Source organism: Papilio polytes, unplaced genomic scaffold, assembly GCF_000836215.1.
Source record: "Papilio polytes unplaced genomic scaffold, Ppol_1.0 DF823935.1, whole genome shotgun sequence".
Classification (NCBI taxonomy): Eukaryota; Metazoa; Arthropoda; class Insecta; order Lepidoptera; family Papilionidae; genus Papilio; species Papilio polytes.
This window is the reverse complement of record NW_013525269.1, coordinates 541,009-556,512: the sequence shown is the minus strand read 5'-3', so window position 1 is coordinate 556,512 and position 15,504 is coordinate 541,009. Positions and strand designations below refer to the sequence as shown.

The window sequence follows — 15,504 nt, the reverse complement described above, 5'->3', positions numbered from 1 at the left end:
AAATGGCGAAATCATGAAGTGGCCAATTTTAATATTTGACCACATTCGCATTCTTTGTATAGCGTTAGAATTCGTCATTGCCGCCATCTGTGACAAAAAAAGACGGAAATTGTATTGATTAAAATTCAAATACGCAAAAATATGTAGTCGTACAAGTATACAGTTAAATTGTTATGTAACTTTGTTATCTAGAAAAATCATTAGTATAATAATATCAGTTGTCGTTTAAGAAACACGAAATTGAATTAAATTTAGTAAATAATCTGTAAAAAAGCAGGTTTCTGACGTCAATTAGAAATGACTAAGCAATAAGCATGCTTGCTTTTCAGCATAAACAAATTAAACACTAAAATAGAGAATAGCTTAAATCAAAGGAAAATACCTTTGAAAGGCAAACGTTGTTTTAAATCTATACTAATATTATAAAGGGGAAAGATTTTTTTTTTCGATATTTGTATGTATTAAAATAACTCAAAAACTACTGAACCGATTTCCAAAATTCTTGCACTATTAAAAAGCTAAGTTTTTAACGAGTAACGTATGTATATTTTTTACTATGTATCTAATTTCACGCGGGCGAAGTCGCGATCAACAACTAGTGAATTAATAAGCGGAAATTTAGTTGAAAAATAAAAAAGGGATGAGGTCAATAGGAATCTCAAATTATGGACTGATTCATATATGTTGCTTCCGGAATTGAGATAAATATGTGTTAACGTCATTAATATAGAAAATAGTGTGTTTGAAATGTTATGTTTTTAATTGATATCTAATATATTTATTTATGTTATGTAATTTTAAACATGACTAAGAAAAAGGTGTTAAAACCGGTCGCATTATTGTTAGGAAATCGACGATCTTATCTTTTGCTATGTCTATAGACAATTGGTATATTGGTGTTTTCGATGAGAATTTTGAGTATACGTTTATGACTATTGATATAATATTTCTTTAGCTATAAAATACAAAATGAAATGTTTAAATTGTAAACAGGACAACTGGGAAAACATGATTTTTCTGCATAAGAATCGTATGCAAAGTTTGCAGAAGGCCCAACTTTAGTCCCTTTTTCTGATGAGAAAAGGATGGGAAGGAAACGTGGATTTGACGGTGCAGGGAACGCATAGGAAGGGGAAATTCCTCCTTATATGCGTCTCCTCTGTCAATTAAGGGTAGGCTATGCATCTGCAAATTCGGATGTGGGCAGCGGTCCCTTCGCCAGTTTAGCGGATTCAAATGGCCGCTTGCTCGTTTGCCACTTTATGATATATGTAAAAAAACACTTACTCGAATAAGTTAATATACAGATTATGTTTAAAATAGTGAAACTATCTTAAAAGAAGTACTTATCGACTTTCGTTCTTAACTTTAGCAAAGTCAATAAATGAAAACATAAGTTTCCAGTAGATGTTATGTAAAGTAGTAACTATGAACTACTTAAAATTCTTATCTTAATATTCATCCATATACATATGTATTAATGTTCCCTTGCAAACTTCGTACCCATGACATTTAATTAAAATAGAAGACAGTCTAATTTTAGAAGACAGCCGACTCACGCAGTGCGTAAAGTCTAGAATATTGTCGCGAGAATAAGAAGCAAAAGTAAGATTTTTGGGTTTGGTCACGTTCAACACAGGCACCACCGCTTCCTGCTTGGTTGTGATCAGCGTTCTGGCTACAACACATCGTTGTTCATCTCTCAATTTTTCCACCAAAATGCTGCGTGGTGATCCTTTGCCTTGCTCTGGTAGCTTGATTTATGCCACTTAAATTTTAAGGCGTTTTGACTCTATCCCTCACGCTCGTAACAATATACTCTTACATATTTCATTTAATGTTGCATATTTTAACAGACTCAAGAGTAATCCAATTTAATAACATCGAATTTCCCTAATTTACTAATTTCGTAGAGTAGAAAGTAAACATTTTTTAAATTGCTTTCAGTTCACCTTTCTCCAGTATCGACACTTTAAATAATTTAGAAGCACTCCTAACAGTTACATTTAAAAGTTTGATGTGTCTTTTTAGGACTACAACATCGCTGACACTTTTCACTTCAAGATTTCTAATTACCTTAATTACTTAACGAAATCGAGACTAATACTAGTTTTAGTACTAGCGTTGTTCACTTCACTTTATCTATACTTAATATAATAAAGCGTAAACACACACTACTTCGTGGCGTAGGATGTCAGCAAGTACAGCATATTTTTGAAAAACTCTTTTTTAATAAAAAGCTCTACATTTACGTCACGCTTTAGGCTATATATTATCACGCCATTAAAATTAGGGGGTAAATGTTTTGGATGAAAACCCTAATGTGGGAAAGAGACCATAAGTTGCTGCCAACATTAAGAAAGCAAGATTATCAAGGTTTGTCATGTCATGTCATTTTGACATTTGCTATTGATAATTTGTCAAATGTAAACAAGTAAATAAAATTCTCATAATTTCATGTGGATGAAGCCGCACGGGAACATCTAGTAATGAAATAAAGTTTTTATAATTGCATGTCGATGCCGCACGGGAATAGCTAGTAATAAAAATTATACAATAACATACATTAATTCATACAAACACACACCAGACATTGAGTATTCTTAAGGAGTCTCGTGTGTGCCGCGGGTTAAGTTGTTAATATAATCTTGTTATTGCGTACGTGCCTCTGAATTAGCAGCGGTCTTAACTTAGAAATGTCAAAGCCGATATTAAAATTCCTTTCAATACAATACTCAGTAATCACAACGAAGGCAACAATGAGGGAATTTTGAACAACCTCTACTTTGTAGGCAATCCAACCTTAGCAACTGCAGATGTCAAAGCAATATTATTTTGCCGGTACAGAAACCTACGTAATACTTTCACAAGTATAGGAGTAATCGTGGAAAAAACGTATGAGAAAGTAAATCGTTGTCCGTTGTTTATTTCCACTTTGTAATAGTAATAGTTGTCGATAGAATTATAAAAGTCAAAGATCACGGCCATTGTACAGTGTAAAAGCAACACGTAGTTATTGAAACGTTGCTTTTATGAAATTATTATTGTCACAAGGAATCTCTAATTGATCACTAAGTGTACCTACAGCTGATTATAGTGTCTCTGAGTGGGGCAGACTTACTAAAGAACATACAATATGGATAGTTTTCAATATTAGCATAGACCTAGTTTCAAAACTGTCCAGTTAGATGAAACGTTAACTAGTACATTGTTAGTGGCAGTTCGTTAAAGGAATTACGAAGACTTATACTGACCTAGCGCCATTCTAATACTGTTAATATTAGTTCTCTAAGTCACGAATTAATATTAATTAGAAATGAAAAGTTGTCCTAATTGTTTTCACAATAAAATACCATATGGTACTGACAATTAATAACTGCCATATCTTTTCAGAAATCTCTTAATAAACGTTAGATCTAGAGGCCCCATCTTACCCTCAATTTTCACTACAGATATACGTGCATCAAAACATAAATCCTCCCTCTCATATCCGTGGAATAAAAACGAGATAACAATATATTTTCCAGATCTTTCACAGTGGAAAACAATGGTGACGATATTCTTTAATATTTTAGTCGATATTTTCGAAGTCAACAACTGTACAAATACTAAAACAATAGGATTGTTAGTTATGCTATCTACATAGAAGCCAATTTCGATACATTATAATATTCACAATGAAGGTAACATGATTCTCAGATCATTTAATTGTAATATGCATCTTGCAGATTTAATTGTAATATGAATTAACTGGCTGTTGCCCGCGAATTGGTCCGCTTGGTATTAGAAAACAGACGAACTTTGTAAATCACAAAAAACTAAGTTTCCCTCGGGATCCTGAGACTTTTCGCGGATGAACATTACTGTGTACTCCAGTCTTTGTTGTATATATATCTGTGCCAAATTTCAATATTTAAAAACTAAATTAATGAATCCCACGGGAACCGTAACTATTCCTGGGTTAAAAGTAGCCTATGTATTCTTCCAGACTATGCTCTAAACCTGTGCCAAATTTCACGGAGATCCGTTCAGCAGTTTAGGTTGCAAACGCTAACATCAACATATATGATAATGAAATGTCTATCGAGAAATAATTTCTAGAAACACTTTAATTCTGCATTCTTATAAAAAGAATGGTGATATTTAATTTGTCACCAACCAGTTTTAAAATGCATATACATTTGATTAATAACTGCATGTAGATATTAATGATAAATATCACGTGACGTCATATCTAAAGGACAATTGTGTGCGAATAGATTATGATCAGTTAATAAACTTGCTATCGGTATAACATTCTTTATAATATTTTAATCTATACTATTATAATAAAGCGAAAACACACACTTCTTTGTTGCCTAAGATGTCTTACTTACGTCACGCTTTAGGCTATACATTTTCACGTTATTAAACTTAGGGGTAAATACTTTGGATAAAAACCCTAATGTGAAAAAGAGACCATAAGTTGCTGCCAACATCAAGGAAGCAAGATTGCCAAAATTTGTAAAGTCATGTCATTTTGACATTTGTTATTGATAATTTGACAAATGTAAACAATAAAATAAAATTTTCATGATTTCATGCGGATGCAGCCGCACGGGAACAGCTAGTTTTGTATAAACTTAAATCAAATTTATCCTATTTTCCTTTTTTTTTAATTTGATCTGATACATTTACTAACATTTTAAAGACTAAATTATTGTTTTTGAACGAATTCATTTAGATATTTCGATAGGAATTGAACAAGAATTAAAATAATTGTAATTCAATTTCTCGTTTAGCTGTTTCTTGATATAAAATTGATAAAATGTGTAGTACTTAGAATGTGTAATGCTACGTTAGCGTATGATAGTGAAAGTTGAATTCGACATAAAAACCGTGGGAGTATACTTAATGCCATAGATATTACATACATGGCTTATGTACAGAAAATAAGAGTGAGATAGAATTATATCTATTCTATACATGTAATAAAATCGGATTGTCTGTTTGTAATATCAAAAATTTCCAGATTTCGGAAAGATGATGTATTTGCCTTGTTGATAAAATCGCATTTAATAATGTTTCGTTTGTCTGTCTGTCTGTCTGCAAGCATGCCGCGGTTGTTTCGGGTAATCTCCGAATTGGCTAAACCGATTTCGACCGGACTTTCACTGAAGGGTAGCTGATATAGACGGGCATATTATAGACTATTTTATTATTTTAATATTGCCAGGTCTAAGTCGCGAGCAACAGAAGTATTTGAAAATATACGAAGATACAATAAAAATCTCTTAACAAAATAAAACCACAAACTTTAGTTATATCTTATTAGATAATCGATTTGTTTTCCAACAGCATGATTTAGTAGAAAATATGACCTGTAATCGTCCACTGGTTTAATTGGTGATTACATTCTCGCGTGTAGTGACCTCATTAGTGTCGGTTTTTGCGAGGCTGTTGCCCTACTGACATTATGAACTGATTATAAAATATATTTCATACATAAATGCGCGTATTTCAGAAACATAAATATAGGTAGAGATGAAGAGTTTCCATTTGTAGAGGTCTTACGAATTCCAGTCTAGTGTTTTTCTAAATCTATGGATAATCTGGGAATCGGTTAACAAAGTTACAGTCGTTTGAATGATTTGTATATATTAAGACCACACGCAGATCGCAAACCAATAGAACGCATATATACGAATAAAGGTCGGTCAAATACACTAATTTCTTTTTATTATTATCCCATCTGCGCAACTCACTGTTAACTGTTTTTTTAATAAGAGTTTGTCACGTTGCAAGGAACAAAGCGATATTTTTCTGTAATGGCAACACCGCGGATTTCCGCGGCTGTACCAACGAATACGTACTATTCGGGCGGTACTCTAATGACTTGTTATATAGAAGAGATAATCTAATAGTTAGATCTGACATCATTTTGTTACAAGTGAAATAAAAAGTATTCAATTATACTTCGTTGGTGGGATTCTATCCATGGGAAAGGTTTTCTTTACAACAAAACAATGTCTTATTACAATTGTATATAATTGATAACAGTCTAACAATCGAGATGGATTTTTAATATCAGACCATCTACCAACTTTAATGTACTTTGACAGCCCGAACAAACCTTTACTCTCAGAGCAAGTACACGCCTTTGACTAAACCATGGCACATTTAACAGTGGTAGTGCCCGCTTTTAACATCTTAGCACTGCAGGGCCGGCACGCCAGGTGTAATACCACGACCACATAAGACAGCCGTGAAATGGAAGCAATTCCGTGTTAAGTCTGATGAGTGTGGTGCCGGAGGCCTAATTTAAGTCCCTTTCTCTTTACCACCCTTTTCTTATAAGGAGAGAATGGGAAGGGGATGTGGATTTGACGGTGGAGGAGATGCATATGAAGGGGCATTATCCTCTTTATGTGCGTCTCCTCCTTCGTTGGATAAGGGTAGGCAACGCATCTGCGATCGCGGATGTCTATGGGCAGCGGTCGCTTCGCCATTTTGGCGGATTCAGGATGCCGCTTGCTCGTTTGCCACCTTATGTTATATAAAAAAAAACAATGGATATGCGATTGTCGATTGATTTGCAGCCAGTTCAACTGTTTGGTTGCATAGCTAAAAATCGTATAGTGTTCGCACCTCCATGTTAGCTCATAGGAATCAAAGCGAGACTAAACATTCGTGCGATAGTTTAGTCAAAGGTGCACACCTTTTGTGTGAAATTACTCATTCCGATGTCGAGATATCCAATGTACTTATATGGTACTAATGTAAATAATATGTTTTGTTATTAGGAACATACAGATAAAGACAAATGACGGCCGATGTGAATTATTTTAACATTGACAATGTGTTATGAAATACTGGAAACATCGAAAATGACTTGATTGCATATATCGTACTTATTTAAATATTTAAGAAGTAACACTCAGAATTAAGTAAAACCTACTTTTATACGATCGCCTTATGGGTGGTTTGATTTACTTAAGAAAGCAAAAGCTAATAATTTTATGTTAGTTATAACTCTATTTTTGTTATTGTATACAAATAGGGCTTGCTTTTCTTTGTTTAAATACAGTTGATAACGTATATCCTGCAGTTTTATCGTTTTAACCTAACCTAAGTATTATATTAAACGAGCTGTTGCCCGCGACTTCGTCCGCGTGGTATTAGACAACATACAAACTGTATAAATTATAAAAATATACGTAAGCCGGGAATCGGACATTTCTCGGGGATGAAGCATATCCCATGTGTACTCCAGCCTTTGTTTTATATCTGTGCCAAATTTCAATAAGATATGTTGAACCGTTGCAGAATGACTGAGTAAACATTAAAAAAACTATATTATTTAATCCCACGGGAACCGTAACTATTCCCGGGATAAAAAGTAGCCTATGTGTTCTTCCAGACTATACTCTAAACCTGTGCCAAATTTCATGTAGATCCGTTCAGCCGTTTAGGCTACAAACGCTAACAAACATCCATCCATCCATCTAAACTTTTGCATTTATAATATTAGTATGATTAGTAAAATAAAATAAAGTAAAATATAAAGTAAAATATATATAAAGTAAAATCACATTATAAGCCCTATTCTTTTTTTTTAGCATCCTTACTTAAATTCGTACCACGTACGCAGAGGGTTTGTTTTTTTTAACTGTTATACACTATTACCTGACTTTTAGTCTAAATTTAGTCACACTAGAAAGTAGCGCGTCTGCATAAGTACTTCTATGATGAGACTCTGTTACCCTCTTTACTTGTTAATTTGTTTATTTCACGTATTTTTTTTTAACAAAAATGTCGCAGATTTATGTAAACAGTGAAAGGATTTTTATTAGGTAAAAGGAATGTCTATTTTGATTTATTTCGTTAGTTAAAAGTATTTTATAAGATAATGAAACCTTATTCTGATCCTCGAAGAAGTTTAACGTAATAATGTAAAAGGCAAGAAAGTTATTTAAAATTTATTCATAAGTGCATTGTACAAAAATCGCGACTGATTTTTGCTTTGTGCAAATACTCTTATAACTATGTTATTGTTGATGGAAGGAATTTTCATATTCCTAATCCCGAATTCGTATAATTAAATCAGTTTGTATTCGTTTACAGATTTTGCGACAGAAATGCAATTTACACGTACTGCGGAATCGTGCTCGTCGCGATTAACCCTTACTATGACCTGCCTATTTATGGTAAGTTTTTTTTTTATCATCATGTCCACAATGCCAGATTAATAAAATTCGGGGGAGTCCCGTTGTCATAGATCAAGGCATCATAGATTAGATAGTTACAAATGTTCAGTTCTTTCAAATTGCATCCATTATAATGGATTAAAATATTTTCTTTTATAAATTGACTAGCTTTCACCCGCGACTCCGTCCGCGTGGTAATAAAAAAACAAAAGTAAGTAGCCTATGTGTTCTTCCATACTCTGCTCTACATCTATGCCAAATTTCATTCAGATCCGTTCAGTTGTTTAGGCTACAAACTCTCACAAACATCCATCCATCCGTCTATTGACTAGTAAGAATATTACTATGACTTTAGAAAGAAATGGTCGAGCTTGTTTTGGGAGAATTTCTTCTCTCCCAGACATGAGATATTAGAATGAACTTGTCGGATTTACGTCCAGTATTCTAGTTATTTTTATACACTATAGTTTCTCATAAACTAGATTATTTAGCGTATAAACAATGATTATTGTTCATGTGATGCAGAACGGTCTCAGTTGATAGCATTTATTATGTAACTGAAGTATTTTACGTTTTGTAGGCGATGAAACGATAATGATGTATCGAGGCCAGGCTATGGGAGACCTGGACCCTCATATATTCGCCGTCTCAGAGGAGGCGTACACGAAACTAGAGAGGGAAAGGCGAGATCAAAGTATTATTGGTGAGTATTTGATAAGATAATAGTTTTTAAAATTTTATTTTAAAGATATACAGTCTTACAAGTAAACGCGGTATAAAGTTCTACTTAGGAATAAACGGAATATAAGCAAATATTAGTACAAATTTTGCTTACACTCAGTTTATTCATATATTAACTTTATACCGCGTTTATTTATAAGGCTGCTAAAGTTCAAAACGGTATAGTTAAATGCCTATAACTTGCCTACGTGTCTTGAGTTCAGGCAAATCCTATATTATTGTAGTCGCCTAGTTTCCAATAAATGCGAGGGTGTAAACAGTTTTTTGATCTGTAAATATATTTATTAACTGCCACACAAAATCCCTTAAAACAGTAAGGCTGCTAAGCGTCTGCTAATGTAAATTATCTTTGTTTTTCAGTAAGTGGAGAGTCAGGTGCGGGTAAGACAGTATCAGCTAAATACGCGATGAGGTATTTCGCAGCTGTCGGCGGTAATGCCAGTGAGACACAAGTTGAACGGAAAGTCCTAGCCTCCAGTCCTATTATGGAGGTAAGTTTATTGCAGTACATACGATGACGTCATTTGTAGATAATATTGGACTTTAAACTTTTTAAAAGTATGGATGGAGTGTGAAAGAGGCTTAAGAAAGGAGTGAATTCAGATATGACGGCTGACAGATGTATGGAAGAGCAGTATATTGTGCCGACCCTCTATAAGGGATAAGGGCAAATTGATGATGATTGGACTTTTAAACTGTAAGGCAAAGGGTTAGTTGACTGAGTATTCAATACTTCAAAAATATAAGACACTAAGCACTTATTTACACATAACTGTTAACTTAATTAAGAAATTAAGGAGTAAAAGGTGAATAAATGTAAACTAGTACCATCGTTATTAATCAGCTTTATTTATATTTACAGAAAATATACAATTTATTATCCCTTACATTTTTTACGTTCTTTTCCTTCTTCTGTCACATCTTGGACACTTTTTTCTAAATAGATGTCTTGGCGGCCAATATGCAACCTCTTTGGCTGTATTTATAATTCTTGTCAGCAAAAGAGGTTGTATTTGCACTAAACAAAAGGTTAGAATGGTATGGGCATGTTATGAGGAGGGTAAATCGCATGACAAGAAAGACATTAGTTATGAGTGTGGGACACTAGTAGAGGAAGACGTAGAGATGGATGGATTGCATGAAAGGTGACAACCAAGAAGTAAGTGACTGAGATGACGGATGATAGAGTTATTTGGAGGATGAAAACCTGGTGCGTTAACAATACGGGGGTAGGATAAGGTAGGGGTTTTCATAGACTAAGTGAATGCTTTAATAACTGAAATGTTCGTAGTCAATCGGCAACGCGAAGACTACCCGTAACGACAACTCGTCCCGCTTCGGTAAATTCATTGAGATCCACTTCGATGAGTTTTACCGTATTTCTGGCGCTAGTATGAGGACTTACTTGCTGGAGAAGTCACGTGTCGTGTACCAGAGCGCCGGCGAGAGGAATTATCATATATTCTACCAGCTCTGTGCAGCCAGTGTTAATATGCCTGAACTACAATTAGGTAACCAGAACTATATTTGTGATATTGTTGTCTCTATTTTTTCTAAGAGAGTGAGAGAGTAAAGTTTACAGTAAAATTAACAATTGAACATTATTATCTCAGTTTCTTTAACAGCGGACGCACATGTTTGACTAAACAATCGCACAACTGTTCGAAGCCAAATCAACTGTTCAGTTGCACAACTAAAATAGTAGTGTGCGCACCTCCATATAAGCTCATAGGAATCAAAGTGCGACTAAACGGTTGTGCGATAGTTTATTCAAATGCGCGCTCTCACTGTTACTAATTAATTCTTTTCTATTTGTAGATAGTAAGTAGGTTTCATAATTTTGTTATTAATTTTAATCAAAATACGCAGACCACCAGGATTCATTTCAATACCTGAACCAAGGAGGCAGCCCCAACATTGATGGAGTGGATGATCTCAGAACGTTCAACGAGACCAGAAACGCTCTTACTACCTTAGGTAATAAAATAATCTGCAAAAAATCTGCAAAAACTTACCAGAACTCATTTTTCACATATTTACTTTTTGTTTTTCTATTTTAAAATTTTAGGCAAATTCCAGCACATTTAAAGTTAGTCAATTCTAATAATGACCAAGTCAATTTTGCTAAAAATGTTAACTCTGTTTCTTTGTATGTCTGTTTAGGTGTGTCGGAGACGGAGCAGGCGAACATGTTCACTGTGCTGGCGACTGTCTTGCACCTGGGGAACATCCAGCTGTACGACTGCGACCCTGACGCTGGTCCGCAAGAGGATGGTGCTGACGGTGCTCATATCAGTGTGAGTCTAAGTGTCTATACTAGAATTACCCTACTTTCATTTTAATGTTTGTGACTTCCGTTTGTAATTTAAAAGAAACTTGTAAACTATGGTCTATATGTGTTAAATTAGATTCGTTAAGCTGTTTTGGAGATACCTCGTAGTAATACATCCATCCAAACTTATCCATTTACAATATCAGAATGAATTTATAATAATAATACGCCACAACAATTAATTTTCTCTAAAAGACAATTATAATTTACTTACACCTTCTAAAATACTGTAAAACAAGAGTAATGAAAATAATTTACAAGATACCAGAGAACAATTCATTTGTTTTTAATGACTTTTATAGTTTTCACAACCCTAAATATTAGTACTAGAAAAAAATCTTATATGTCCGCAGAAGTAGGAATTTAAAAATAAACGCCTAAAAGTGGGAATTGATTATAAAAATATTACTTTTTAATATAGTAAATACTTAATGACAACAATTTAATAGTGAAACAGCTATTTAATAGTGAAAGAATATTGAATTCGCTCTAATAGTTTACGAGTTATTTTAATACATAAAGAAATCCAAAAGTACAAATATCTTCTCTTTATAATATTAGTATAGATTAAGTATAGTAAATACTAAATAATAGTAACCTAGGTTACTGACTGAGATTGTAGCTTTTTAATAATGCCAGATTTTTTTAAAACGGTCTGATAATTTTTGAATAAAGTAACAAATATACAAATCTTCGAATCACTTTACTATGGATTTACTTTTGTATGAGCTACCTATTTGTAATTTCCAGTCAAATGACAAACACTTGCACATAGTGTGCTCGCTACTGGGCATATCTAAAGCGGAGTTGTCCCGCTGGCTGACGCACCGGCGCATCGCGTCCGCGCACGAGGTCATCGTGTCGCGTATGGACGTGCAGCGCGCGGCGTTCGCACGCGACGCGCTCGCCAAGCGAATGTACGGCGAACTGTTCGCCTGGCTCGTGCGTGCGGTCAACCGCGCGCTCGACACCGGACATGCTAAGAAACATTTCATTGGTTAGTGTTTGCGTAAATAAATAGTCTATGTTATTCACAGATAAATTACCTTTCTAATGTTGAAAGATTTTTTGAAATCGGATCAGTAGTTTTGGAGTTATTTGAATACATACAAAAATACAAATCTTTCCTCTTTATAATGTTAGTATAGGTCTGAGTTGGATTCGAAATAGCGAAGTGATTGTTTAACTTAGACATCTGTATTTGCAATGTTATTATAACAGTAAAGCTTTGTCTATTTCAAGCTGTTACAATTTCGAGAAATATCTGAAACTTACAATTACATCAGCAATGATAAATGAAAAAACTTAGCAAGTACCTTATTTGTTCTTCAAGACTATGTTCTAATTCTTTGACATCATCGAAATGCGTAAATTCGTTTTGGAGATACGTAGTAACATCCATCCATCCTTACTTTCGCATTTATAATCAAGATAGCAGTAGAAATAGAAGCACAATTTTAGTATGACTTAGAATATTGTAACTCGTGTAATTTACTTATTTTTAGGTGTCCTGGACATTTACGGTTTCGAAACGTTCGAGATAAACTCGTTCGAGCAGTTTTGCATCAACTACGCCAATGAAAAACTGCAGCAACAATTCAACTCGCACGTCTTCAAATTGGAACAGGACGAATACATAAAGGTAAACACTGAAGAAATATAGTAACTCTTATAGTATTTTTAAGACAAAAATATTTTTCCACTGATTTGTATAAATGGATAGGATTCTTGGTATTATCTTAAACATGCCTGTTTTTAATGACAGTTAATTCTATGTCTATTATTATTTTAAATTATCCTAATTATATGGGTCAGCGTTAAGAATCAAAATAAAATAGGCACAAAACCGTTTTATAGCCTATCTATTTATAGAAATCAGTGGTTTTTAATTAGAATTCTAACTGTTACAATATGAAGATCCTGTATTATAAATGTAATTTTATCAAAATTAAGTTTCTCAGTTATTGATTGGTCTATAGGAAGAGATATCTTGGAAGATGATCGACTTCTACGACAACCAGCCGTGCATTGACCTGATAGAGGAGCGTCTGGGCGTGCTGGCGCTGCTGGACGAGGAGTGCCGCGTGCCGCAGGGCTCCGACGCCGGCTTCGTCGCCAAGCTGCACCAGAACTGCACCAAGTACCCGCACTTTATGAAGCCCAGGTTCGGCAACGCCGGTATGTACTTTTACTTACCCTTATTGTAATTCCTCTCTTGTAGACTTTCAGCTACGGTATTATTGATTGTTACACTCAGAGATATTATAGATAATTTAGTGTAGATTTACGGTGAAATCCGCTATATATATACTAATATCATAAAGAGGTAAGTATTTTTGGATTTTTTATGTGTTGAAATAATACAAAAACTTGTGGGCCGATTTCAAAAAATGTTTCACCATTTTTAAACTACGTTATCTCCAAATAACATAGGCCATTTTTTTAAATATTACATAATTTCACGCGGACGGAGTCACGAGCAACAGCTAGTGTCATATCATTAGAAATTATTGATTTGTCTTTTGTAACATTAGTGGTCAACAATCTGAAACAATTTGGAAAAAGCTAATTACTCATTTTAACTAAGGTCCTATATTTATTTATTTTTACAGTGGGCTTTGTAATCAAGTGTTACTTTCCATGTTTAGTTAAAGGGTTACTGATATCACAATTTGGACGTTCCAGCATTCATAATAAAGCACTTCGCGGACAACGTGGAGTACCAATGCGGGGGTTTCTTGGAGAAGAACCGCGACACGGTGTCGGAGGAGCAGCTGGAGTGCATCAAGTCGGCCACCAGCTGCCGCCTCATACACACCATGTTCGCGGAGGAGCGCGCGGAGCACGCCACCGCCACGCTGCCCCCGCCCTCGCGCCGCAGGACCACGCCTTCCCTACATATCGCCAGTTTAACGGTATGTACAAACAGAATAATATATAAACACACGGTTAGTACCGTGGTGAGAATTGGCGCAACACTAGATTATCGGTATAAACGTCACATCTCTAACTGACAGCTGTCAATGTCTTTAGGATGGATTTTCGCGCGCATTCCTGACGACATCTCTAGTAGAGTGTTTAAATTAATATCGATAGTTACAATTATATTGATTCTTTAAAAATACAAACCGAATAATATTATAAAAATATGTTTAATAGTCATTAAGGCATAATTATGTGCGAGTATAAATATATAATAAGAAATCACTAGATTGTCAATAAATTATTCAAAGTGTGGTTTTATGTAGGAATTTTAATACTAAAGAAAACTTATTTGATTATAGAGCTTAACTAGTCTTATTCGTTTTAGCCAAATGTACAGTCAGGGATCTTGGCGGTGTTGCATTTTAGAAAAAATGTTTTTTTCCTACGAGACTAATACCACCTTTTTTTTTGAAGATATTCAGTGATTTTCGTATTATTATGTATTCTGTGGTAATATTAAATTGTCCATGTACCATTGACGGACAGATTTATTTTCTGTTACATTTCGAACAAAACGATTATAGTTAAAGTTACATCGCCAAGTTCCCGTATTCCCTTGTACTTCCGTATATCGTGTCGTATCCGTACAGCAACCGCCGCGTCGAGCATCAGGTCAGAAGCAGACAGTGGGTGCTCAGTTCCGAGCCTCGCTGTCAGCGCTGATGAGCACGCTGTCGGCCACCACTCCTCACTATGTGCGCTGCATCAAGCCCAACGACACTAAGCAGCCGTTCAGCTTCGACCCAGCACGCGCTGTACACCAGCTCAGGTGAATATCTCCCCTATTTTATCCTACTCCCGTAGGGCGCACCGCGATCCCTCCAAATACAGATTTAGAGGGAGGGAGAGAGGGAGATAGACAACATACATCAACTCAGTCATCACTCTCCTTCTTGGTCACATCACCTTTCATGCAATTCATCCATCTTTTTCTACTCTACTGATGTACTATATTCAAACTAACGTCCTTTTTCTATGTATACCAATATTGTTGAGAAGAAAATCTGACAACACTAGAACATCGGCATACACATCCCATCCCTATGACATCTGTCAATGTCACTTAGACATATTGGAATAGCTCCCCATTCTGGTAAGATTAGTAGCTCTGAATGTTAATTACGTTAATACAATTAAAATAATATGAATGAAACAGCGGTTCAAGTCAGTAGTCAGATGTTATCGATAAACAGACCCAATAAGAAAAAAAATCAAATTGGATTGATTACTAGGATGGGCCCCAGAAACACCCCTGTATAT

The 15,504-nt window shown here is 34.9% G+C and overlaps 1 protein-coding gene across 1 annotated transcript in view; it reads left to right on the top strand.

Moving 5' to 3' along the window:
- Positions 1-15,504, top strand: part of LOC106101787 (unconventional myosin-Va) — a 40,146-nt gene that overhangs the window by 3,419 nt on the left and 21,223 nt on the right. Inside the window, exons 4-14 of the mRNA XM_013281122.1 lie at positions 8,104-8,186; positions 8,767-8,889; positions 9,288-9,418; positions 10,219-10,438; positions 10,797-10,904; positions 11,091-11,224; positions 12,010-12,256; positions 12,765-12,901; positions 13,239-13,437; positions 13,945-14,174; positions 14,835-15,013. Coding sequence (XP_013136576.1) covers positions 8,104-8,186; positions 8,767-8,889; positions 9,288-9,418; positions 10,219-10,438; positions 10,797-10,904; positions 11,091-11,224; positions 12,010-12,256; positions 12,765-12,901; positions 13,239-13,437; positions 13,945-14,174; positions 14,835-15,013 — 1,791 coding nt within the window. The remainder of the gene's footprint in view (positions 1-8,103; positions 8,187-8,766; positions 8,890-9,287; positions 9,419-10,218; positions 10,439-10,796; positions 10,905-11,090; positions 11,225-12,009; positions 12,257-12,764; positions 12,902-13,238; positions 13,438-13,944; positions 14,175-14,834; positions 15,014-15,504) is intronic.